Below are 26,037 nucleotides of genomic sequence, written 5' to 3'. Positions count from 1 at the left end.
ACATTTACAGATGCAATACATATAATATATAAAATTCAATATAATAAAGGCATTAAATAACAATTACCATGGGCAATAATAGTTTTACAGAGCTTGTTTCTCTTTGTGTATGGCAACTGTCGACATTTTGCAGCTAAAATTACACCTTGACTATTCTCGCCACATATATATATATGGCACTATCTAAGGATCGGAGAGATGGATAAACTCAGGATACATATTATTTATTTTTTTCAAAGAAAACCTGACTCCCACATCCATCCAGGACACCAAACACACACAGTTTCCCTACATGTGTTGTCCACTTATTACGAAAGCAAATGATAATATATGGCAAATGAAATACACAGTTGTTCTCCAACCACTACCTCACTATGTCTAGTCTATCTGTAAGTGTTCAACATGTATACAATCTGCAGCATGCAATGTCCAGTGGGGCCAATTTTTGTCTCTGCGCGGGCACGATGAATCCGCGGGCACGACGTGTCTGCTGCACGCTGCAGGCAACCAGCTGCAAACAGCGGAGCAGCGAAGTACTGCAGTGAAGGGAGCCGGTGGAGCCGAGGAGGAGCCGCTCGTTATTCTGCACACAAGGTAAAGCATTTATAAATGTAACGTTAGACAGGAACTATGCGCTTCATTTCAATAATTATTCTCGGCAAACCAGACCGACTTCGACTATAATGCTTTTTAATAAGGAATTATGTGTGCAAAACAGCGCGCTGTTGGTCTGAAGCTGAAGACACTGCGGTGACACACACACGCGCACACACACACACACACACACACGGCTCCTAAGATTGATAAGCTCTCGTGTGCGTGTGTGTGTCACCGTGTTGCGAGTCTTGGCTCAACACCGCGAGGATGCCTCAATGAACCTTGACATTTTAAAGGTTTGTGCTTTCTAAAAACTAGCCAGGTTCTCCTCAAAAGACCGCTAACGTTGAGGGCTGTGACCTGTAACGTGCACCGCACGTCACAGAGGTGTTTAGTACAATTTAACGTGATCAATTTAACCCGAGCTAGCTATCCGTGACGCGTGGATTTTACGCACGTTCGCTCTTGTAACGGTCGTCTGAGAACAGTTTGACGCAGGTGTCAATTAAAACTCAATAAACGGACAACCTCATTTGCTCTTTTCTTTCTTTCTTTTATTTTTTTTTATAAAGTTTACTGTGTTGTCAACCATAAAGACCCCCCGAGTCGCAGAGTGTGAAACATCGCAGGGAAGCGCTACTGTTGCCCGGCCAACCTCACACAAACATGAGAGTGGGGGAGTGTCTGATCATCCGCAGGTGTAACGTGCACGTTAACGGCGTGGAAACCTGCACTAGTTGTCGTGCTTTGCTTTGAACGTGTTTCCAGTAGTCTGCAACATGAAGCAGCTGACTCAACGTTCATAGACGATTATAATTTGACATTGCATCGTGGTCTTTCAGAAACCTACCACTAATTTGGTGTACATGTGATCACGTGTTTTAATCCTGACTTGTATGAAGGGTGTGGCTGATCAGAGACAATACCAGGTACAGTACAACTTCACTCTAAGCCCACTCTGCTTGTTTGACCATGTCTTCTTTGTATGTTTAAACCTGCAGGACCTGCTTGATGGTTCCGCTCCAGTGAATGTGAAAGACAGGATTTTTTTTTGCCTTCCAGAGAAATCTGTTGACATCATTTGGAGGATGTTAACATGTTGTGGGCTCAACTTCAGATCTTTCTTTGAAACATCACTGTAGATGGAGTGAGAGGGGAAGAAAGAGACGTACCGCAGCCCAGAGAAGACCTCCAGCAGACGACTGATGGTGGATTTATTATCACGGCGACATGCTTTCAGTTTGAGGATGGAGCAGGGGGAATCTGTCTTTGACCAGGGGATGACCAGGTCGAGAGAAGCCATATAATGTTTGTTTTTTAAATGAGGAACAATACAGACGGTGCATTTGAAAGCACATTCTGAGACGAAGCAAGAAAAGCAAATACTACAATGAATGGTGAATTCAAAGACTGACACAAAGAGCAGCTCCTCTCATGGCCTACAAATGAATTGGGACTCCACATGTGCAGTTCAGGGTACATATGCAGCGTGTACACGGCTTGAGGATTTCTTGCTTTTACCTCCGCTACTGACACTAAAAATGGACTTAATTGCTTCTAATGTTAAGAAGCTTTAAATACAATTCCTGTGTGTCTGGGTGATGATACATTCATCAGACTGAGCCACTGTGGAGAAATGTCCAACATTAAGATGCAAGCACCTGGGGAAAGAGGATGTATGAAAGACTGGCTTTCAAAAACAATCTACTGCAGACAACATGTTCCTGTCAGTTTCTCTGTTCTCCTCATCCCTATCTTCCTACTCCTCTTCTCCCTGGTTACACCCGCTCTGTCCATCCATATGGAGTCCATGGACAGCCACAGCGAGTTTAGCTGTGAGCCCATCAAACTGAGAATGTGCCAGGATCTGCCTTACAACACCACCTTTATGCCCAATCTACTGAATCACTACGACCAGCAAACGGCTGCACTAGCCATGGAGGTGGGTTGTTTTGTGTGTCATTCAGTCCTTGCATGCTTTGTGTGTGTCTGTGTCTCTGCACATGGGGACATTGGATAGCTGAGAGAGGTGGAATTACATATTGTTTAAAAAAATGTACATTGTAAAGCGTTGGATTGTATAGTGAAACATTATCATGGAATCAAACATTAGGTAAGCCACCTACAACAAGTGCACACGGCTTTGTCTCGGTGACAAGGTGCAGAAAATTGTAAAGGACTACAAAGCGACAGTCTGCAGTTTCACATTGTAGTGTCACGCTCCTGCTAAGGACAAAAGGACTTCACATACAGTATAAGAGACTAAAGGCTCATACATGATTATGTATGTAGAGGAAAATTCCTGACACAACAAATATTGTTGGCTGAGGTCTAAATATGTTACACACATATTTGCATAGCCTAAATAAATTAAGCAAATGTGTGGTTTTCTGTACTTGATAGTTTTATCAATTCATAGACTGAGATCTTTTTACATCCACTACAAAAATCTATCAACTAGCAAATCATCAATATCCTTTATCCTCCGAGTACATAGAGATGCTTTGCACAGAAACAATGGAGAAGCCTTGTTTTACACCGAGAGAGAGAAATGGCTCGCAAGACCCAAATAATCTGTGGAACAAATTGGATACACGGAGCCACACGTGGAGTGAAGTGGCTTTCACACAGGCATGGAATATCAAAGAGTTAACAAGAGAAGTGAAACAGTTGAAGGTGATAGTCGATCTATGCTCCTCATGTTACAGCTCTATCCTCTCACGACATGTTACTGTTCCCGGTACACATAGATGAACGTGCATGTACTCACTCGGGCACTCGTGACCTTTCTTGAATGTTAACAGGTAGCTGACAGACGGACCTGTGCGATCTGAGCGGCAGCAGTGGGAAACATTTTAAAACCGAAAGCCATTAGGTGGTTATGTGATTGATACTTCCAGATAAATATTTTTTGGTTTAAGGGCATTAGTTTTAAGGGAAAAAAGGGGAAATGGGGTTATGTTACACCCTGGTTGAGTGCAATAGTAGACACACACCATCCATCTATATCATGTTACCACTCTTTCCTTCTCCTTTGTTACACCCCGGAGAGGGAGATACAGCGCAGAGCAAGGTGTTGCTCAATAACTAGACCGTAATCACCTGTTTGCAGCAAGCATTTGTTAGTAACAAAGGCTATAAATGGCACTGTATTTGGGATTAGGACATGTTGGGGTGTGTTAGTTTTATAGCACTTAACTACTGTAGGACTACCTAGTAATTTCCTAACGATAAAATACAAATATTTCTTTCCAAACAAAAAGAAATCCCCACAAAGATAAGATCTTTGTAGACAAGGCCCGGCCTGTTTGAGTGCTGAAACTTGTTTTAATCTCCACGCGGTAAAAGTGTCATGTTTTTGTGTCTGTTCGTTCATCCAGACGTCCGTCAGTCCCACACTTGCTGATTGGCATAGTTTCACCCATGTTTTGGCTATCGTGTATAAACTGTGGTTTATACTTAAGAAAACAGGGAAGGATAGCAAATACAGTGAGTTGAATTAAATCCGCCTCCAGCTGTTCGTAGTTGGCATATTAAATTACCCCTGTTGAAAAGCAGATGCATTTGGACAAGGCTAATGTTGGCTGAGTATGTTGTTTGTTTAATCTTAGGGGATTTTCTTTATTTTAGTTTGATGTGTAGTCATTTCCCGTGTCAAAATATCATGTCACGATGAACAAGCAGCTTTATTTCGCACTGACAGCCATGCACTTTGAATTTGCTTTGTGTGTGTGTGTGTTTTTGAATGGATGATGACACTTTGACTCAAAGGATTCACTCGGCACATTAAGGATCGTGCAAATGTTCAAATCAAGTCAATTCCCCGGTGTCATGTCAAAACACGCTGTGTCAGGGATGGTAAGAAGCATCTGTTCTTGAACTTGATTTGACCCAGATGAAGGAGCCAAGTAACTGACACCGTCAGTCCCACCAGTCATGGAAGAGACAGCTTTCTGAAGATGGTGGAGTAGCAACATGAGCCTTTTTAGTTTCCCTGCTCTGGTCTGCTTTGACCAGGCATGGTAGTCCTGGTGGGAGTCCTGGAGGAAATGTAATGATATCTCTCATGGGACAGTTGTTGCTTATTACCAATTTGCGTGTGTGTTGACAGATCTTTACATGTGTGTGCAGGTATGAGAATGCAAGTTCAATTTGAGACTGCTTGAAATAACATTGTTAAATGTGGTACTTTTGACAACCGCAACTAAGTGATGTAATATTTTAAGATTTATAGGATTTGTCATTGGGAAATTATATGAGGTTGGAAATTCATTATATTGATGAATCTTTTGTATATCGTACAGCCTTGACAACTGCTTTTCCTTTTTAAGAAAATCCCCCACTGAGCTGGTGAAAGTCTTGCGTCTTTTATTGTTATAGCTGTATCAGTTGAACTTTCACAAAACAGGAGCTGTGGTCCAGAGCAGCTGTACAGCAGCACATCTGGGCTAACATCTGGATGTTCTTTGTCAGCAAATTCAACCTTATGAAACTAAGTTTTTAGTTTTAACAGAAGCTGTTTAGGTGAAATGCAAATAGCTGTGAAGAGAAAACAAGTGACTGTTTTTTTTTTAACATTCATGATGAAGCATTTTGGTCGATGACGATAAACAACTGCTGCCAAATCAGCGAGTCGATTTCAGATGCCTTAACGAAACTAGAGCCATTGTCAGCAGCTGTTGTAGTCGCAGCTTTGGGTCATATATCGCATGATGAATGTTTGGTTTACCTCAGTGGCAAAGCTTTCATGTCTTTCTGGCAAATACTAGTGAGCGTTCATGTTACTTTTATTCCTTGTTGTGAGATGTCTTCAAGTCATAATTTGAGACGTATTTAAACCCTGGATTAAAACAATTTTTTCACCGAGCTCTATTTTGCATAGTCACCCTCGGTGAGTCCCCAGGTTTGGCTGACATTTAAAATACTGCCTTTTCTCCTTCTTCCTTTTTAAATGTCTAAGCCAAAAATGGATTATCCCACAGTGTGTGTGCACGATTAACATACTAGGCCTCATGTATTCAGTGTTTGAGTGACAGGCTCAAGGTACAGAGCAGTATTTTTCTGGTGTGTAATTGCTGAGCCTAGCTAGGGGTTAACTGTACACTAGTGTGTGTGTGTGTGTGTGTGTGTGTGTGTGTGTGTGTGTGTGTGTGTGTGTGTGTGTGTGTGTGTGTGTGTGTGTGTGTGTGTGTGTGTGTGTGTGTGTGTGTGTGTGTGTGTGTGTGTGTGTGTGTGAGAGAGAGAGAGCGTATGAGTGAGTGACAGGGGAGGTAGTGATGCCAGCTGTCATCTCTCACTAGTGCTAACTAGCTGCTAATCTGTGTCTTAGTCCCACAATGAAGTCATTGATTCCCGCAGACCAACCGTCACCCCATCTGCCACAATAGTCAATTAAACCTGAGGGAAGAGGGTGAGAGAGACTGAAACGTAAGAGGGGAAAGAGAAAGGAGATGAAATTAGAAGGGGAGATTGTATGTCTTGAGAAATTATTTCTTCAGCTGTGTGTGTGTGTGTGTGTGTGTGTGTGTGTGTGTGTGTGTGTGTGTGTGTGTGTGTGTGTGTGTGTGTGTGTGTGTGTGAGTGTGTGTGAGAGAGAGCACGTTTGTGCCTGCATGTAACGTAGGAATATGGCCTATAATGTCCATCTGCCACTTCATGTTATGGTTCCCAGAGGATGTGGTGTAGGTTGTGACATAATTTGAGCTTTCTGTGCGTTAGACACAGAGATTTAGACGTGACATCATTGGGTGTCTGCGCTAAGAGACAAGAACTGGTCATATTGCTTAAACATAATGTTTGAGTTATATAAGTAAACATTATTTTCTAAAGCCCCCCCCCTTCCCCTAACATTGCATATTGAAAGTTTATATTTATATTATCAGCCTGATGCTTCCAAAGACACTGTATGTCAGCACGAAGAAACACACTTGATATATAATATGTTAATGATGCAAATTAATTTGAAAACATTCCTGATTGCTTGTGTAGTGAGGTACTGGTGCAGTTACAGACAAAGAAAGATTGCAGAAAAGGGGGACATGTTTTTATGTGTACCTTCAAACAAAACTCAAGACAGTACAGAAACGGAGAACAGCTCATCATGCTCATTATTGTCCTTTGTTAAATATATAAATAAATAAGCACGCATCATGTCGTGCCTGAGGCCTCCGGAGCCCAGATGTCTGCTTGGTCAGGGAGTTTCCCCTTGTTACTGGGTATATGTTGTGCTTTCTGCACTGGAGCTTTATGTTCGTGCACTTTAGGTGTGATAGAGGGCATTCTCAGCCATTAACGATCTGTTATAAATAATTCTTCCTGACTGAAGGCGGGTAAATTAATTATAGTCAATTTCAACTCTATGTTAATTATTGAGACTGGTTTGTAATGGTTAGTACAACTCTGCAGCAGAAGGGTAGCCTATTCTGTGCTGACAATATACCTCATTGAGTTGGTCCGTAAAATTCCAGCACAATCTTTTGTCATTTGTATCCTGTGAGTGAAAGAGATTAGAGAGCCCCTGGTCTAACGGTCACTTGGAGAAAGGCTCATTTGGGCTACAATAGAGCACACTGTTTATAAAGCAAATAGACAGCAACCCTAGCCCTGAATAAAAGGATCTAGATCTGTCAGTCAGTCAGTACATTAACATGCTGCAGGACCTGGTTATTGGGAGAAATCAAGTTTAGGCAAGGGATTTGTTAGAGAATGTGCATGCACTGTTAGAACCTAATGACTATGAAACCCACCTTTGCATACAGCTGATGGGAAATCACATTTCTTTCCAACTGAATCCCACGTTTTTGAAACATGCTGACAGTCTAAGTGTAGTAATGAGATAAGACCCTGCAGCCAACACATTTCTTCTTTCTTTCTTTAGCTAATGCAGCATTCAGACAGTGAGAGAGTTTGCTCTCTAATAACAGGTCTTGCAGATTTTACTTTGTGTATGAATGAGTCTGAAACTTACGGGCTACTATTCAGCTATGGAAACCATCTTACTTAGACTTATTTAATTAACAAGGATACACCGCTACACGTAATAATGTTTTCTTGCCACTGAACCTCAGGCCAAGAATAAAACATGCATGGCCAAGAAACAAGGCGTATCCAACAGAAAGCTGTTTCTCATTTCTCTTACTCTTTACCTGAAGTAATGAAACCAGGTTTGTTCTTTTACATACATTTAAGAAATAAAGTAACTGCAGGAAGCTGGCAGTAACCGCAATACTTAAGTGCATGTAAACACAGTCAGGCATTCTCCCTTCATTCAGCAGGATTCTTGTACCGACCCAGAAGGCAACACAGGTTCTGGTCCAGGCTCTTGTCATCTCACACCTTGACTACTGCAACTCCCTCCTGGCTGCTCTACCTACATGTGCTATCCGACCTCTATAGCTCATCCAGAATGCAGCAGCTCGACTAGTCTTTTACCTTACCAAGTTCTCCCACACTACACCGCTCCTCCGCTCCCTTAACTGGTTACCAGTGGCTGCCCCAATCTGCTTCAAGACTCTGGTGCTGGCCTACCGTGCTGTGAATGGATCAGGTCCTTCCTACATCCAGGCCATGGTTAAACATACGTCCCAGCTCGCTCACTTCGCTCTGCATCGGCCAATCGGCTCGCAGTTCCCTTTCTGCGAATGGGACCCAGATATTCCTCATGTAAAACCTGCCTGTTTGCTATTCTGGCTCCAACATGGTGGAACGAGCTGATCAATCCCCATTGATCAGGTTTTTGGTGAGGTTCTGAACCTTAATGCCTTATAACAGTATGAATTGTTACACGATTGCAGGCAGCTTCACACTTGTGATTTGTCTGCTGATATTTCTCTTTAATGATGCCATTTGGGCCTCTTAAAACTGCCTTCTAAGATTATATATTAATATCAATATAATATTTATTTTCTCATATTTGGTTGTGGTAATATTAAGACGTGTCACTGCAGTCATGTTGCCTGTGTGGTCCCCAAGTCAACGTTAAGTAAACAACAAGTTGCATACTTTATCACTGTGAAAAGACTCTTGAGAGTTTTTCTAACCCCACAAGACCACCCTTGTTTTATAACTCCACCTACTCCCGAAAGGAGTACTGATCAAAGTAGTTTTTACTATTAGCAATATATTTGCCAACAATGGCATCAAAATACCCATTTTCTGTGCTTGTTTTTCTATATGGAAAGATTTGAGCTCATTTTATATGTTAATTATACTAACGGGCTTTTAGAAATTGCTGAGGTAGATAGATTAATCTGTGGGAGTCACAAAGAGAACAGGAGGGAGGAAGTGACAAAGAAGAAAATGGGACAGGAAACAAAACGGAACAGAATATCAGAGACTAAGCACGGGGAAATACTGACAGAGTGACAGGTTGTGTAAAGTCTTTAGACCCTACTGTCTCCGGTGTTTGTGTTTCTCTCAGTATGGGGTCCTGTCCTTCAAAATAAGACTGCTCTGTTCAAGTAGGGCCACCCTGAGGCCACCAGGTCGCCCCAACAGAGGGAGTTTGTGTGTGCCAAATCTGCAGAGTTCGGAGCTTGTGGTGCTTAAGCATGGTCTGTTGTGGTTTTTTTTTCTTTGTGTGTGTGTGTGTGTGTGTGTGTGTGTGTGTGTGTGTGTGTGTGTGAACTCGAAAGAGCGAATGAGCTTTTATAGAGGTGTGTTTTTGTGAGTGTGTGATTGCATGGTTGTGTTTGTGTGTGTGTGTTCTGTGCATCTGAAGAGGCTGATTACCCCATTCACTCAGAGGCAGAGACAGACAGGTCCTCATTCAGTTTAGAAGTTCCTGTTTATTTCAGTTGAACTCTTGATTATCCTGCTTATTCCAACAGTCTATTGAAGCTGCCAGCCCAAATGAAGCAATCATTTATTTATGCACAGAACAGAGGCACTGCCTGGTGCTGTTTTTTTGGCAGAATGTTCCCGTCAGCATAGCTGCCACTACTGCTGATCCCGCCTCACAATGCCAAGTAAAGAAAGCTTTTTAAGAAAGATTGGAGAGATTTTTCATTGCTCAAATACTGCTCTGTCGCCCACTGTAAATATAATTCCACGGGTTTCCATGAACATATGAAGCAGTGGTGACGGCCCGACCCAATAACATCCTTGTGCTGGGACAATATACATTGGTATGCATCAACAGCATGCTTCAGATGTAACTATGGCAAGCCAAAAGCAAAAGCCACAAAAAACCTGCATCCTATACCGTTTCCTTCTTCAGCAGCTTGTTTTGTCATCTTTAATACTGCAACTAACAATTATTTTAATTTAATAAGCTGTCCATTATTTCCCCAGTTAATAGGTTATTTGGTAAAACTAGAAAATGTCAAACAATAATGAAAAATGCCCATCACTCTTCCCTCCTGCCCAAGGTGACATCTTTATATTCCTTGTTGTGTTTGACCAACAGTCCAAAGCCGAATTCGGACACAAAAGATGTATGACATGCAACACAAGGAATTATTGTTATATCATTGTTGACATATTTTCTGTATATTGTCTAATCACCTAAACGACTGATCATTTCAGCACTGAAGTATAGCATGGAGTTTGTCAAGCGCTTTGGTCTAAATCAAGTGTCCATTCATGCACCCACCTCAGTCCTGATGTCAATAATCTATTGATGACAGTGGAGGTCCATCTTTCTCCCTCCTTGAGTCTATTTGTTGTTGACTCTTTCCAGTCCTTCCAGATGTCTGTCACATCTAACCTGTGCTGCCCTTTATCCCTCCATGCACTCCTCGCTACGCCTGTGTGACGTATACTGTAGTATAGTACGGACTATACGTTTGTTCTATTGTTGTGGAGCTCTGCAGTTCTGATAAAACACATAAATATAGGTTATCCATGTCTTATGGTCTTAATCTAAACCCATGACCCAGCCTGGGAACTGTGTCTGTGTGTATGTAAGCCTGGTGAGAGATGTTTAACCCTCACTGTTAAGCCCAACTTAACACTAACATACACACAAATACACACACACACACACACACACACACACACACACACACACACATACACACACATCATTGATCCCCTTCTCACGCAAATCCACTCAACACAAGGCAGCTCTAACATTTTCAGCATACTGCATGTCAGGACCAGCGTCAGCATTAGGAGCGCTAGTGCTACTAATTGTGCACTTATCGAGACGCATGCAACTCTCAACTCTCTAAAAATAGCTTCCATACAAATGCGTGTAGTCACATGGATCTTTAAACATTTAAAATCAGTGGCAACAGAGAATAGTTTGACTTCGTTGCGGACATGTTGTGTTTTAGAATATAATGTCTCTGACAACAACTGAAACCCTCCATGGTCTGCAAGTCATTGTATTCTGCTTTACGTGCACGGTTGCACAATTTCGGCAAAGTTTGGTAAAGTGGAAAAGTGCCCTGGTTACGAGGCTCTGAGTTGCTGCATGTGGTGCACTTCTGGGTGTGCACATCCATTTCCTATCTAGCCCTCCAAAACCCAGCATCCCACTCACTCACTCAATTAGTCCAGGTCACCCTCCTCTTCCTCGCCCACATCCAGAATCTATCAGTGATGCACATTTTAAATTGAATCTGCACACTACTCTACGGACTGTCTGTTAAACATTGATGTATCCACTAATGATGTATGTATTATTAATAATAATAACATTATTAATTTAATTAACAGATCAAATCGGTTGAATAAACCCATCGGTCCTTGTGATGGTTTAATGTTATACACCCAGGAGGGCTCTATGCACTAAACAGACTGCATATTAATGGAGGACGTGGCCAAGAATTGTCAAAATATACAATTGCAAAACTGTTTGGATTTAGAGGCTGGAAGGATATTTACCAGGGAACTTGTGACTTTATCATTTGAATGAATATGTGAATGAAGGACAAACTAAACATGAACCAATGTGTTTTAAAGAATGTATTGATAAAGTCACATCTAATGGCGTCTCCAAATCTATCAGTTTGAAAAATATAAATGTTTCGATTCCTCGAATGCTGGAAATAGCAAGTTTTCGTCTTTTCTAAATATAACGGAGCGTATATGTAAGTGGTAAGCAGATGGATATGCACAGGCGGCTTGGATGGTGTGAGGACGTGTGTGGGTGCAATCTGATTCAGCGCCATTGTCACTCTTGGCTCCCCATCTACATCTCTATCATTTAATTTGACCCTCTCTCCCACGCCTCTCAGTTTCTTTTACTCTCACTTTCACACTCTCTCTGTCGCTCATTGTGCGAGCTTGTTTGCTATACCTTTGGATGGTTTCACCCATTAAAGAAGTCCTACCACAAAGACTGTGTGTGTGTGCGTGTGCGTGCACGTGCGTGCGTGCGTGTCTGTCTGCGCACACGCATGTGCTTTGCCCTGTTATCCTCAATGAGACGGGGTCCTGTGAGAGCCACCGCATCACCTGTTGCCATGGTAGTTAAATAGGCAGAGAAGGAAGGGGAGGAATGGAGGGAGGCAGACGGCAGGGGAGGAGAGGAAAGGGAAATTGGATGATAAGTGCATGATCTGGACTAAACCAAGGAGAGGCGGAGGAGGAGGGAAAGGACTAAAAGAAAAACTAGAGGACATATGAGACTCGTACTAGTAACTAAGTCATTGTTTTAAAAAATACACATTGCTCTCAAGTGCTATTTGTCTTGGAAGATAAGAAGAGAAATGGAAAGTATGCAAAAACATTTGTGATATTTGCAGTCAAAGCCGTGTAATCGTAGACAGACATGGCGTAGTTGCAGGATATTATGTCTCCACCCACACCAATGAAAAGACAGGCTTCCATTGTTGTTAACGTGGAGCAGTGACATACAGCAGCCTTGAAAATTCAACCCACAATTTTTGCTTTGTTCATTGTTGTCTGACAAATGCAGACATGATTTAACTAGAGAAAGATGTCATTTCAAACTGTGTCGAAGAGGATTGATAGTTCTCTTCTTAACTTATATAATAACATTATCATTTTGTACACCTGATTGGAAGAAACGCACTACTTGTTCTTTCTCTAGAACTAGCCTAGCCCAAGAGTTGCCATCTTTGTCTTCATGCATTCAACCTGACATGTGTTCTAGTCAGCAAGTGACGAATCCAATGTCATTTTCAGCTAGTACAGAAGCTGCACAAGTGGTTGCTAGAAGCATTTCATTTGACATTTCCCACATGGAACCAAGCTAAAACTATTCACCAAAATCATTGGATAGATTGAAGACATAAAGGAGGTGATAACGGCGATTTAGTTGTTAATGAGGTTCAATAGTTTAGAGAAGCAGTGTGTATTTTATCTGATTGGGATTGTAAACATTTTACCAGGCCTAAACATTTCTTAATATAGACTCTAATCTCGTGGTGAACAACTGAGCTGACTCTTGTTAGGCTATAAATACAACCAATCATGGCTGTTTGTATGTTCAAGAAAGAAAGAAATTGCAAAGACAATAATGCCACAAAATAACAATAATGCTAAATAAGGAGAAATAAGGTTATAATTGATGTGATTTACAGCAGAAGGAAAGAAAAACGGGAGGAAAACTGACAAAAGAGATGACGGCTAAAGCAACAAGTCTGAAGACAGAATTGAGAATTTTGGGAAACAAAACATGAAAGGGATAACGGTAAACATTCATGTTGATAGGTTGAACTATAAATACATTATAAAAATAAAGGAGCTTGATAAAATAGAAGTTGGGTAACTGAAATGAACCCAAGGGATGAGGACAGTTGAGAAAAGGTGCACATGAAGAACAGAACAAAGGAGAGACAGAGCATGTTGTTGGTGTTGCTAAATACTGTAGTGTCTCTCAAACATGAAATGAAAAGTAGGGGGAAGTCTATGAATGCTGATGATGGAAGAGAAAGTGGAGAAGGAGGACAAGTGCATGTCAGCGTAATTGCCAGGAGTAAATGGGAGGCAAGGAAAATAAGAGGTGAATACAGGAGAAAGAAGATAGGAGGAGAGGAGGAGGGGAAGTGAACGTGAAGGGGAATGCCATTAACGGCTTTGTTCATTCCTCCCGACTGAACGACGGATGGACACGGATAAACGAACAAATGAATGAAAGAGAGAGAGAGTGTGAGAGAAGGGTGCCCCTTTCTTAGCTGTCTTTTCAGAGATTAGGGAGGAGAGCATCGCGGTCTGTTCAGTTCATCTATTCATGGCCAACGCCTGTCTCTCTCACGAGCCTGTGAGAGGAGTGAAGAGGCAGCCACATATCCAGAGAGTGTGTGTTCATCTTGTGGTGTGAAATTGTCTAGGAACACATTTATCATGTGCGCATTACTGAGCGAGATTAAAGGTGGAGAAGAGAGAGGCAGCAGCAAGAAAACAATGCTGCACTTAGAGAATAACATTGAAAGTAGGAGGTGAGCTGGTGCATGGAGATGGAGGGATCATGTAATTGCTACGTGATTGTGAAATGAAACGATGCACTTTTCTTAGGCTAGAGAGAGAGAGAGAGAGAGAGAGAGAGAGAGCATAATTGGCTCTAATGTATGTATAGTTTGAGTGCGAGGAGGAAAATGATTGAGTTGCAGTAGAGAGGTGGAAGCAAACAGGAATATTATAGTTTCTGCATAAGACAAAGATAAATAGAGGGTTTAGTTGTAATAGCTAGTGGACAGGGAATGCTGCAGGGATGTTATAGCTGATGTGGTCTGACAGCATTTGTGCTGCAGGGCCCGACCGACTGCTTCGAGAGTGAGTTACGGTGTGAGATAGAGATGGCACGAGAGGAAGAAAAAGAGCTAGAGAGCGCGTGAGGGTGACGTGTCCAGATGGACTTTGGCCTGATATTACACTCATCTGTCAGAAAGAGGTGCAAGAAATGGTACATTGCATTAAAAGTCCCTTTTAATGTGCAGGTTCGAGGGATTAAGATTACTTGATTGACTAGACTCAGTACACGTAAATGTTCCATACAAACACTTAATAGCAAAACATGCACATGCCACCAGTTTTTTACCAGACTTTTAAAAACCCTTTACTTTTTAATATAGTTTTCATTGGGGTTTAAAGCGGTGTACATGCATCCTCTAAAGAGCCCTTAACATCATAAACACAACAAGATAAAGAAAAGTTAAACCCACTGATAAGATGAGGCAAAACACAACATTATTACATGTGGAAATCCAGAACCAGATAAGAGACTGCGCATTTTATATCTCCCCCATGTTGAATAGCACAACACTGAGTTTGAAGCAGGCATTGCTGCCAGTTCAGGAGCTGTTTCTTTGGAGGCTTAGACCCAGCAGCCTGTCACCTTGATCTGACCACAACACAAAGCTGGTGACAGTTTCAGGAAGTATGTGTGTGTCCGTCTCAGGTTCTCACACTCTAAACACTCCTTCCAATCCATTTGACTCCCTAATCCACCGAGAAACCACCGCTCTTTGCTCCATGCCACTCCAGCTTCTCTCCTTTTCTCCTACATCCCTCCCTCCCTCCCTCCTTCTCCTCTTCATACACTTGGAAATGTCTGTGTATGAGTTTCTGCAGAGTTGGCTAACTGGATTTACTACAAGCGTTCTAAGCACAAAACCACACACGCATGCACTTTCTAAACCCCCCCAGTGGATGTACAGACTACTCAAAGATATTACAACGGCTCAAAGACCCGTGTACGTTTTCCTGTTTTGTAATTAATGTTTTTAGGAACTTTATTTCAATACGTACAAACATGATGAAACACAAAGCCAGTATCTTAATAAGTAGGATAACTGAACAAAGGTGTAAAACTAAATAAACCTGGGCACAAAACATGCCCTACAACAGCTTATAAGAATAAGAATGGCCTATGCAACCACTAGTTTTCTTGTTTTGGATCTGAATCCAAATCTATGCAACTCCACCCTCTTCTTACCTCAAAGAGAGAGGGGGGAGGCGAAGAGGAAGAGGGAGGGAGAGTAAAATGGCAATAATACTTGATACTTGGAGCTATTAGACTGTTGTTGGGTGTTGGCACTGCCATCAATGTATTTTGTGGTTTGGCCAATGTTGATAACATTTTGGGCAGAACTGGATTGTTTATGTAATCTGCAACAGTGCGCTGTTGTATTGTCACCATATATATGTTTTAATCTCCAATACACCCAGTGAACGGGACGCTTTACTCACACAGAAAAGGTTTTCATGTGCAACACATCCTGTACGTTTTAATGTTGTATGTACTGCTTTCTTTTTGCTATTAACCTTACAGCAGTTATTTTGTTTCCGTAAAAGAAAAAGCTAACTGCTTGCATTACGTGACTGTTAATCATAGGTCTCTTTCTTTCTTTACGTTCTTCTTTGTTGGTTTTTTTTACTTAAAGCTTTTTCCTCCTTCTATTTCTTCCTCTCTCCCTCCCCCTGGGTTTCTTTGGAGAGAGAGAGAGTAAAGAGCAAGAAACTTAATCCCTCTATTGAACAAGAGGTGGACCAGTCAGGGGCTTTTTCCTCATTTTCCTCTTTGTCAAAAAACCCACCCTGCTTCTTATTCCGAGTGTTCACAATTGCCTGTCCAAGTCGCATACACAAATGCATCGTCTATTTGATTTTGCCTTTTGATTTTCATCAAGCATTGTTACCTACCATATTTCTTTGTTGTATAGCGTAGGAGTGACATATATTAGTGGATATTTGCAGGATATCTATTCGTAGGTGTCAAATGGAAATGTTTTTGTTGTTGACTGCAGCTGGAGATACAACAGAGGTGACCATTATTGTTGAGCAATTTGTTTTTAGCTAAATACAGTGTGTTTCTTTTTCTAAATAAAGAATTGCAAATAATTAGCTAGTAGTTATTAAATATGTTTGATTCTAAGAGAATGACTTGATATAATGGAGGGCAACATCCCCCCCATTATACCCTTTGTGATCATCATTTTTCCCTACACAGCAGTTGAATCAATAGCACTCATGTTCTAATAAGGGCACTTATGTTCCTCTGAAATGGTTCTCCTAAATATAGTTGCCAATTGGCATGATGCTTTGCTTACATATTTCTCAGCAGAATTAATTAGCTGCAGTACCTTGTAAATTTGTAGGATTTCTGCAACCCAAGTTCAAATGAACTGCAGCTTTCTCATTAATCGCTTGTATTCCAGTAAAACACACAACAATAAAAATAAAGAAGCTCCATTTGGCGATACATAAAAGCTATGTGCTGGTATACTGTAGCTTTACTTTGTAGGAGTACTGTGGATCTACTTGGTTTTATATTTATTGAGATACAATTGTGCTTCCAAGCCATTTCTCTCCTATGTGGATTCAGTCCACTACACATTGAAGGAAGGAAAGAGATAAACAAGCATGATCTATTGCAGAAAGCTATGTGCACTAGATGTCCTCTTATCTTGTATCCTCTTCTCCCCATCCTTATTTCCTTCTTCTACATCTTTCCATCCTTTAGTAACAGTCTGCAGCCCTCAGGGGTTTCCTTTCCGTTCTCTCCCATCACAACTGACCACAAAATGCCAGACAATTCTCCCTAGTCGTCGTCCATGGAAAGCTGATTGTCTCCCCCCTCCTTTCTCGTTGGGTGGCACAGTTAAACCACTTAATATCAATATTCTCTTTGTGGTGGGAGATGGGGGGCAATTGCCCTGACCGTCAGAATAATTGCACACAGATATCTGCACACAGGCATTGACACAAGCCTTGCACACTCACACACCGGAAAACACAATAACTGGGACATACCCGGGGAATACAAGGACAACGACGCACACACATACACACATGTGTAACCCCACATGCACGGGAGAAATGGGCAGAATGGGGACACACAAAATGGGAGTTGCTCACATATTCGCTGTAGAGTTAGTTTGAGGAGACATGAAGAAAGGTTTCATTCTGCTAGGCAGGGAGACACACTCATGCAGAAAGCGACTACCACTCCGTTAAGTGTGGCCTCAGGCTCAGACCAGAAGTATGAGTGAGAGAGGTGGACAGACAAGGACAGAGAGATCGTTCTTCAGCGTGATGATGCCCAAATCAGTTTTTGTCGAGGACAATTGAAGACTTTCAGATCCTAATTGATGTTAAAAACTCTTTGCAGTTGGACACATTATAAGAGATTTAAGCGTTGTCTCTTAATTGTACTTAGTCTCACACTACACGTGGATGTAACTGAGGCAGTGTCACATGTAGCCAGATCTTAGGACTTCATCTATATCAGGATGTTCAAATAGGATTCTGATCAATCCTGTAATCAGGCACAGTCCTGTACAGTTGGCTCTTAGGGCATCTCAGTGTTAAGGAAGCAGCACCACTCTCCCAACATTTCCTGTAATATCCTAAAGTACTCTGATAGATGGACACGGTGGCATGTAAGCACCTTATCCAGGTTTCTGAACATTCTTTGTTGGTATATATATTGTTGTTGTTATATATAGTAACTGATATGGTGAGAAATGAAGACACAGATGAACAGAAACCTGGACACTGTTAGAAACATGTTAACAGGCATATGCTCACACACTTCATATTTAACAGACAAACACAACTATGTATTCAGAACATTGTGGGTCAAATGCAGGGCAAACTGAATGAAGTTTAGTGCACAATCGAAGCTCATGTGTTTCCCGCCCCGACACAGTGAAGCTTGCGTGGTCACACATAAGGGGAAAACACACACGGCTTATAAAATGCCTGAATTATTGAATGGAGCAGAGTGATGTGTGGTTGAATGTGTGTGTGCGCATACACTTGTTTCTGTTCAAAACTCAAAACTATGTCACACAGCTCATGCACCACTGCACCCATTTACTGGTGGAACATCCCTCCGATGTGCAGATCTAGAACGCAGCAATTGAAAACGATCAAAACATACTCAGAAGGCCTTGCTCCACACAGAGACATGCATAAAACGCACATGCCGCACACACACACACACACACACACACACACACACACACACACACACACACACACACACACACACACATTCACTGATGCATGAATATTTGCACAAATTCACTCATACAGTCTGTGAGCATATACTGTAGCTTTTGTGGCAAGCAATCAATGCAAGTGCACTGTTTTGTGTCCATGTACACATATTTTATATACACGCACCGGAACACACATTGCTCATTGTTCTAGTCTCCATTCATTGCTCACGGTCATGGTTCTGCTCTGATTTCTCTTGTAAAAGCGGCATTGAAAACCCCGCTTTAGTGCAGCCAGATGATGTGAACTTTTAAATAGCTGAATAGATGCAGGTCACTTTGCACACATAACCCTAACAGCACGCAGTGTACATCATGTTGCTGCCAGTTGCTGATGTATGAGCACATCAGTAAGCTATGTTGAATATATTGGGTGTTCGTATCACAAGAAAAACGACATTAAATAAGTTCAAAGCAGTTTCCCACCAACAAATGAAGTCTCTTGGTACTTATTCAAACATAGAGGCTCACAAAGAGAACTGAGATCTACTCACAGTTTTAAATGCTGTGTACAAATTCACAAATCAAAGCTCATATTTTAAAATGCCGTACTGTACAATTTTGGAATAAAGTACTAATTTCATTTCTATGGAACTGCATGTTTTTTGTAACAATTTGATGAATAATTCACCTGTCAGTATGAGCAGAAGTAGCCACAAGCTAAACGTCATCAACAGAATAGAGGTGTTCCAGTACTGCCCAATCCATTCATTGCCTTTATGTCTTTATATAGAATAAAACGAGCTTACACTGAATCCCATTTCCCACTAAGAGTATTTGTTAAGGGGTCTTTTCCTTCACTCACATTTTCTGGGGATTTGAATCGGCAGCATGAAGGTCACGAGCCTGACTCTTCAACCTCGAGAGGACCACCACAGGGACCAGAATCTATAATCTTTAGTGTATGGATAGCCCTGCTGTTAGTTTGTTCAGTGTATTGACACATTTCTGTGGCTCAACCTTCAGAGGTCTGTCTTTGCTGTCCCCTACTTCAAAGGGATGTTTAGTGCTATGATTTCTGGCTTCTATACATATTTCATGAGCCTCTAAATATTGATGGTATACTGAGTAGTATAAGTTGCAGCAGAGGAGTTACTGTAGAAAACACTTGTCCTCCTTCTGGCACTCCCTCCATCCTCTTTGATGGCTATTTCAGGTTACATATGAGCCTTCTCATATTTGCCACTGATAGCAGTTAACTTTAACCTTCTTTCCTACTCGCATGACAGCTTTAATAACAACCTTGTCAAGCTGCTTCTCGCTTATATTGGGATATAACATCGGCAAGATGTTCACGTCTTTAGAGCTTTGTGGCAGGTTCAAACATAAAATAAAAACTAAAGATATTTCTCTCCTCGACAGCCTTTTCATCCCATGGTAAACCTCGCGTGTAGTGCTGACCTGAGGATGTTCCTGTGTGCCCTGTACGCTCCGGTGTGCACCGTGTACGGCCAGGTGTCCATGCCATGTCGGTCCCTCTGCCAGCGGGCCAAGGATGAGTGCCACAAACTCATGGAGGTATTTGGAGTAGCCTGGCCAGATGACATGGAGTGTATCAGGTGTGTATATGTATTATATTTGATAACAAGTTAGAACTTTAAAATATAAATCATGTCATCACAAACAGGGTGTTGATGCATCTGAGAGAATTAGGGTTACAGCGGTATTGTTTTTTATAGCGTTGCATGAAAATTGAGAGGTTAAAATACCACGCACGTTTGCTTATTTAGGCTAATGAAATGTCGTGTGTGCGTGTGCGTGTGAAAGAGTATGAGTGAGTGACAGGGGAGGTAGTGATGCCAGTGTGTGTTAGAGGTGCAAGATGTAGCAGTCTGGCTGCACACTAATTGTTAATATTAGGACATTATTTTAAAAGGTCAAAGCTGATGTTATTTTTCATCTAGTAGTTAATTTAACATGCTATAGTGTTGCTAACATTAGAGCTGCTTTGTTATGTTATTATACATCTGTTGTCATTGTAACTGATAATGATAATATTTTCTGAGATGGTTGTCGAGAGTTAATACAGCTGGTAATATTATTCTATTTTATAACTGTATATTTGCGCAGGACTGAGCCTGCATTATGTGTTTTGCATACACTTCAAATCTGCACGGTTCCTGTGCCTGCTGCTTATCTTTGAACTCATGCCAACCTAACTCTAAACTTCAGCTCCTTGTCTTGTTCTCACTTTTGGAGGATGTAGTTTCTGGTTCTGTTGAGTTGTATTTGGGTACACTGAGAGGTGTTTTGAATATTTTGTCCGCCCCGTTTATGTCAATAGAGATTCTCAGCCAAATTGAAAGCAAATTAAACCGCACGGTCTGACAGAATTATTCTTTTCCAGGTTCCCAGATTGTGACGAGCCCTATCCTCGTGCAGAGGACCTGCAAACGGACTCGGACCCCACTGACCAGTCATCCATGACTGTCCAGAGAGACTACGGTTTCTGGTGCCCCAGAGAGCTCAAGGTCGACCCAGACCTGGGTTACACTTTCATGGGCAAGAAGGACTGCTCTGCGCCGTGCCCCTCAATGTTCTTCAACCAGCAGGAGCTGAACTTCATCCGCTACTTCACAGGAGCTGTTTCCATTGTCTGTCTATCCGCAACGCTGTTCACCTTCCTGACGTTTCTCATTGATGTTACCAGGTTTGAATAGCTGATTGTTGTACAATATCTTGTATCAACTTATTAAGTATGATAACTTCCAACGATTGCATAGAATTGAGAGGAAAACAGTGATATGACTTTCTCTTTTGTTTTTTACCTCATTAGGTTTCGGTACCCTGAGCGGCCAATAATCTTCTACGCTGTGTGTTATGTCATGGTGTCCCTGGTTTTCTTTCTGGGGTTCCTGTTGGAAGACAGGGTGGCGTGCAACGCAGTCAGCCCTTCCCAGTTCAGAGCTTCCACCATAACACAGGGCTCGCACAACAAGGTGAGAGTTTTACTTCATTGCCATCCAGTATCACCTCAATAACATCACACATAATCCATTTTCATTATAAACTTTCCTCAATGCTTTATTTGTTTAGTTAGCCAGTTATTATCACATCATAATGACTTTTAACAGATGTTTAAGTAGCAATTTGAAACATGTGGCATCTCAAAATGTAGGTCTTATTAACTCCAGCAAGATGCTTATTAGATCTATTGATTAACTTCAGAATGGAATTGATCGGAAATTGTGCAGTTAATGATAAGCTGACGTCTCGTAAATTATTGATCCCACTCTCTCTCTCAGGTATGCACCCTGTTCTTCATGGTCCTATATTTCTTCACCATGGCGGGCAGCGCGTGGTGGGTCATACTGACAATCACTTGGTTTCTGGCCGCTGTGCCTAAATGGGGCAGCGAGGCCATTGAGAAGAAAGCCCTCCTCTTCCATGCTGTGGCCTGGGGCCTCCCAGGGGCCCTGACTGTCACCCTGTTGGCCCTGAACAAAATTGAAGGAGATGGGATCAGTGGAGTGTGTTTCATAGGGCTGTATGACATAGACGCCCTGAGGTGGTTTGTTCTGGCACCGCTATGCCTCAACGTGGCGGTGAGTACAGTCAAAAGATAAATGAGTGGATGGGTGGATGAAAGAGTTGATGAGTAGGATGGATGGGTGAACAGATTAATGGGTGGGTGGATGAAAGGAAACAAGAGGGTATTGTTGGCTGAAATTATGGAGTCGGATACATTAGTAAATGGACTGGTGATGGTTGACAGTCTTTTGGCGTGTCAGTCATCCAGCTCTTTAAAAAAAAGAAAATGTGTAAATCATTCACTGATTCCAACTTCTCATCATCTTTCTGTCTGCAGGTGGGGGTCTCTCTCCTGTTAGTGGGCATTGTGGCTCTGAATCGGGTGCGCATGGAGATCCCCCTGGAGAAGGAGAACCAGACCAAACTAGTCAAGTTCATGATCCGAATGGGAGTGTTCTCTGTGCTCTACCTGGTCCCCTTGTTGACTGTGATTGGCTGCTACCTGTACGAACACACCTACCGGAGCATTTGGGAGAAAACATGGATGGAGGAGAACTGCAGGCGCTATCACATCCCCTGCCCATACAAGGTAGAGAGAGAGGGAAGAGAGAACATGTTTCAGTGGTGTTGCTATGTTGTTTGCAAGGTAAACGATGTGTCCCTGGTTCAAAGTGGTGTGTTTTACTTGTGAAGACGTGTTTTTGGAGGAAAGCTTGCCGGGTGTAGGTCCAACGTGAGACTTGAGGATCAGAAGAGACAACAGTGCACATGTAAATAACTTTATATCCAGCTGTATTCCTATCACAGCTCATGCTGATGCATGCAAACTCCCCCTGATCTATCTCTGTATCTCTCTCTCACACACACACACACACACACACACACACACACACACACACACACACACACACACACACACACACACACGGTTGACTGGGGTGAAGTAGTCAGTTACGCACTGTGGAGGATTCAGTGTTTTTTTACTTCTTCATTAAGTCACTGGAATGTATATTAATTAAAAAAGTAACGTGTGTGTTTATCAGTGTAGGAGAGTAGTAAGCATACCAGAATGATTGACACATTACATTAAATGATGTGAAAACACTCCATGGAGGTGCACACACACTCAAGAATGACCCAATGACTAATTGTTCTTATTTTTATACATTTCTTTTTTATTTGAGCTATATTTTTCACTCAAATAATTGCTGAGATCTGGAAACAAGACGTCGTTACTACGACAAGGTCATCATGCCAGAAAGCATGAGCATGTGTGTAAACAGACCTAACACTTCAGATTATCTAAACCACGTTATTTGGAGGTTAAACTGAAAAAAAACAGTAAACGCATCAGATACATTTCAAAACGCGTGTGTGTGTGTGTGTGTGTGTGAGTGAGATAGCTGGCAGTTACACATGTGTGTGTGGCTGAGTGAGGAGGTATTTGTGCAGGGGAGGGAGCGCAGCGCAGTATGCATCATTAGCTCAGCTAATACAGCTCTCAGGACCAACTCCACACAAAACTACCATCTCTGTTTCTCTGTCTCTTTGTCTTTCACTCTTTCTGCCGGTTCTCACACACTTACTCCTTTCTCTCAGTCTGTCTCCCCCTCTACTCTCGCTGTCTCGCTCTCTGTGTCTGTGTGTCTCTCTCAGGGCCTGCTCAGTCATGCACTGCTGCCTGTACTCTATAACGTCTTTGTAGCGGTTGTGAAGAGTGGTGGGAGTATGGTGTTTTATACAGTCTGGTTCTTAATTAATAACTGAATAAATGTGCACAATGCAGACACAAACACACGTTATACCCACAAAGCAATGAAAGCCTTTAATCAGTTTGTCACTTTAATCATAAGACATCAAAACTTTTACTTCCAACGTTTGTTTATGTTTCCATCTTTCTGCTGAGTGCCCTTACAGTGGTTTTATAATAGAGAAGTGTCAGCTAATTTGTGACTGACAGATTTTATGAGAGGGGGTGGAGGCAGGTGCAAGTGCTTATGTTACGTGTTAGTGTATGTGTGCATGCATGTGTCTAGCTGTGTGTGTGTGTGAGCGCTCACGAAGAGAGACCCCCTTTACGTCCTATTGTAGCTCTGGAATTTCAATATTGCTATATGTTATTTGATCTTTACCCTGGGGGGGGGGGGGATTTGCATGCAAATGTTTGAATGTGTAGACTAGAGGGTACAATTGCATGTTTTTAGATAATTGAAGATTCTGTGGCCATTGTTCAAGTTCAAGTGACTTTATTTGTGTGTGCAATGTACTGAAGGACCAGGACTTATTGTGTTATATCAGGACCTGAGACATTTAATCTCAGCCTGGGCGAGTCAGACTAAAGATGATTAATACATATCGATTCTTTCTAAAGCTAGAAATGCCTAAACTGTCTAAAAATCCTCCTCTTCAGGAGATGTCTGAATAACATCCTTACCAGGATATAATTAAACATTTGAGTTAGTTGTACACATTTTTTAAAGTGTCTGTAACAACTACACTTTGTAGGTCCTTTGTAAAGGAAGACCCCTTAAGAAACATAAAAGGCCATTTTAGATGCAAGAATGTTTTAGATGCTAAATAATCTGGTTGTGATTTGACCTCAGCAGTTGATGTGTGTTTGGTTCCTCAGTTGAGTTTTATCTTTCTAAGAAAAAATCACGATTAGCTGTGAACTATATTTCACATTAAAATATACTATAACTACAACACTACCTAAATCCCTACCTACTTCTCCTTTTAAACTAAAAGTATGGACATTATAATCTCCTTTCACAGGACCTTTTTTGCGTTCTGTTATTCCCAAAGTCAGAACTGAATTGGGAAAGAAAGCTTTTAGATGTTCTGCACCTGCTGCATAGTTTAAAACTATGGAGAAATCTAATGAGTCCAGGAAGCCTGTGTGCAAATGTTTAATCTGATCATTGTAATGTTACTCAAATCAAACTTGGTTAAATGAAATGTGTTCAGTTCTTACTTCAGTCGAGACAAGCAGCTGTAAAGTCCTGCCCTCTGGTGGGAGAAACTGTCTCTTGCATCAAAGTTCAAGACCGCAGTTGCTTTACATCCAAACTGCCTTCAGCTGTTGTAGCAGCTGAGTTTTTCTAGGATTATAATCCCTCTTCCATCATTCAAACTGACTGACTGGCCTGAAAACACTGCTGGATACTTCCACTTAATGTGCAAGGAGTTTCAGTGGCATCCTAAGCATTTCATATTTCTTTACTGTGTTACTGTTGAGGAAATATTTGTCCTGCACGTTAATACTTAAATGCAATAATAAAATAGTTCCCTTGTACATTCCAGGCTGTATCTTCAACACCGTCTGTCGTCTTGACTGGATGATTGTAGAATTAATATTTCATGTTTCTGTTCTCTTTAGTTGGCGCAGACCAGCCGGCCAGCCATGGTTTTGTTCCTAATTAAATATCTGATGATGTTGGTGGTGGGGATCCCATCTGTTTTCTGGGTGGGCAGCAAGAAGACTTGTTTTGAATGGGCCAGCTTCCTGCAAGGACGCCGACGCAAAGAGTAAGAAGAAAGATTGAATGATTTTCATTTGTTTTAGTGATTTTCCCCTCCGTTGTATAGTTTTGTGTTCATGCTTATCAGGCCGTTATTTTTGTTTGAGAGAGCACATGTACTCAGAATCAGAAATCCTTTATTAGTCCCACAACAGGGACATTTACTTTGTTACAGCAAAAGAACCTCTGCACTGCATTTGTGATTATGCTATCGAATACTAATGTTGTGTCTTACACTTCATTGTCCGGGTGAAGTTATCGCCTCAGACAGATAAACCGGCTGTAATCGTCACCAGTAGGAATCAAATGTCGAGCCGTTTCCTCTCCAGTTGTTTCACATTTTTAAACCTCTCACTCCTGCCCTCCCTCTTCCTCCTCCCTCTTCCTCCTCCCTCTGCAGCAGTGGGGTAAATGAGTCTCGTCAGGTGCTGCAGGAGCAGCCGGACTTTGCCCAGTCTCTGCTGCGTGAACCCAACACCCCCATCGTTAGGAAGTCCAGAGGAACATCCACTCAGGTAGGACTGCAACACAGC

At 41.8% G+C, this 26,037-nt stretch overlaps 1 protein-coding gene across 3 annotated transcripts in view; it reads left to right on the top strand.

The window, feature by feature from the left end:
• Window positions 1-529: 529 nt before the first annotated feature.
• Window positions 530-26,037, top strand: part of LOC115026583 (frizzled-3-like) — a 27,063-nt gene continuing 1,555 nt past the window's right edge. The window contains exons 1-9 of one of the 3 annotated variants that reach the window (XM_029459462.1): window positions 530-594; window positions 1,599-2,539; window positions 19,875-20,071; window positions 20,860-21,162; window positions 21,289-21,451; window positions 21,758-22,057; window positions 22,321-22,572; window positions 25,363-25,511; window positions 25,905-26,019. In XM_029459462.1, coding sequence (XP_029315322.1) covers window positions 2,234-2,539; window positions 19,875-20,071; window positions 20,860-21,162; window positions 21,289-21,451; window positions 21,758-22,057; window positions 22,321-22,572; window positions 25,363-25,511; window positions 25,905-26,019 — 1,785 coding nt within the window. In that variant the 5' untranslated portion in view covers window positions 530-594; window positions 1,599-2,233. Of the gene's footprint in view, window positions 595-1,362; window positions 1,527-1,598; window positions 2,540-19,874; window positions 20,072-20,859; window positions 21,163-21,288; window positions 21,452-21,757; window positions 22,058-22,320; window positions 22,573-25,362; window positions 25,512-25,904; window positions 26,020-26,037 lie in introns of those variants that run through there. The other 2 variants (XM_029459470.1, XM_029459453.1) reach the window with 2 other exon arrangements.

Source organism: Cottoperca gobio, chromosome 3 (genome assembly GCF_900634415.1).
Source record: "Cottoperca gobio chromosome 3, fCotGob3.1, whole genome shotgun sequence".
NCBI classification, from domain to species: Eukaryota; Metazoa; Chordata; class Actinopteri; order Perciformes; family Bovichtidae; genus Cottoperca; species Cottoperca gobio.
This window is presented reverse-complemented; position numbering and strand designations above follow the sequence as displayed.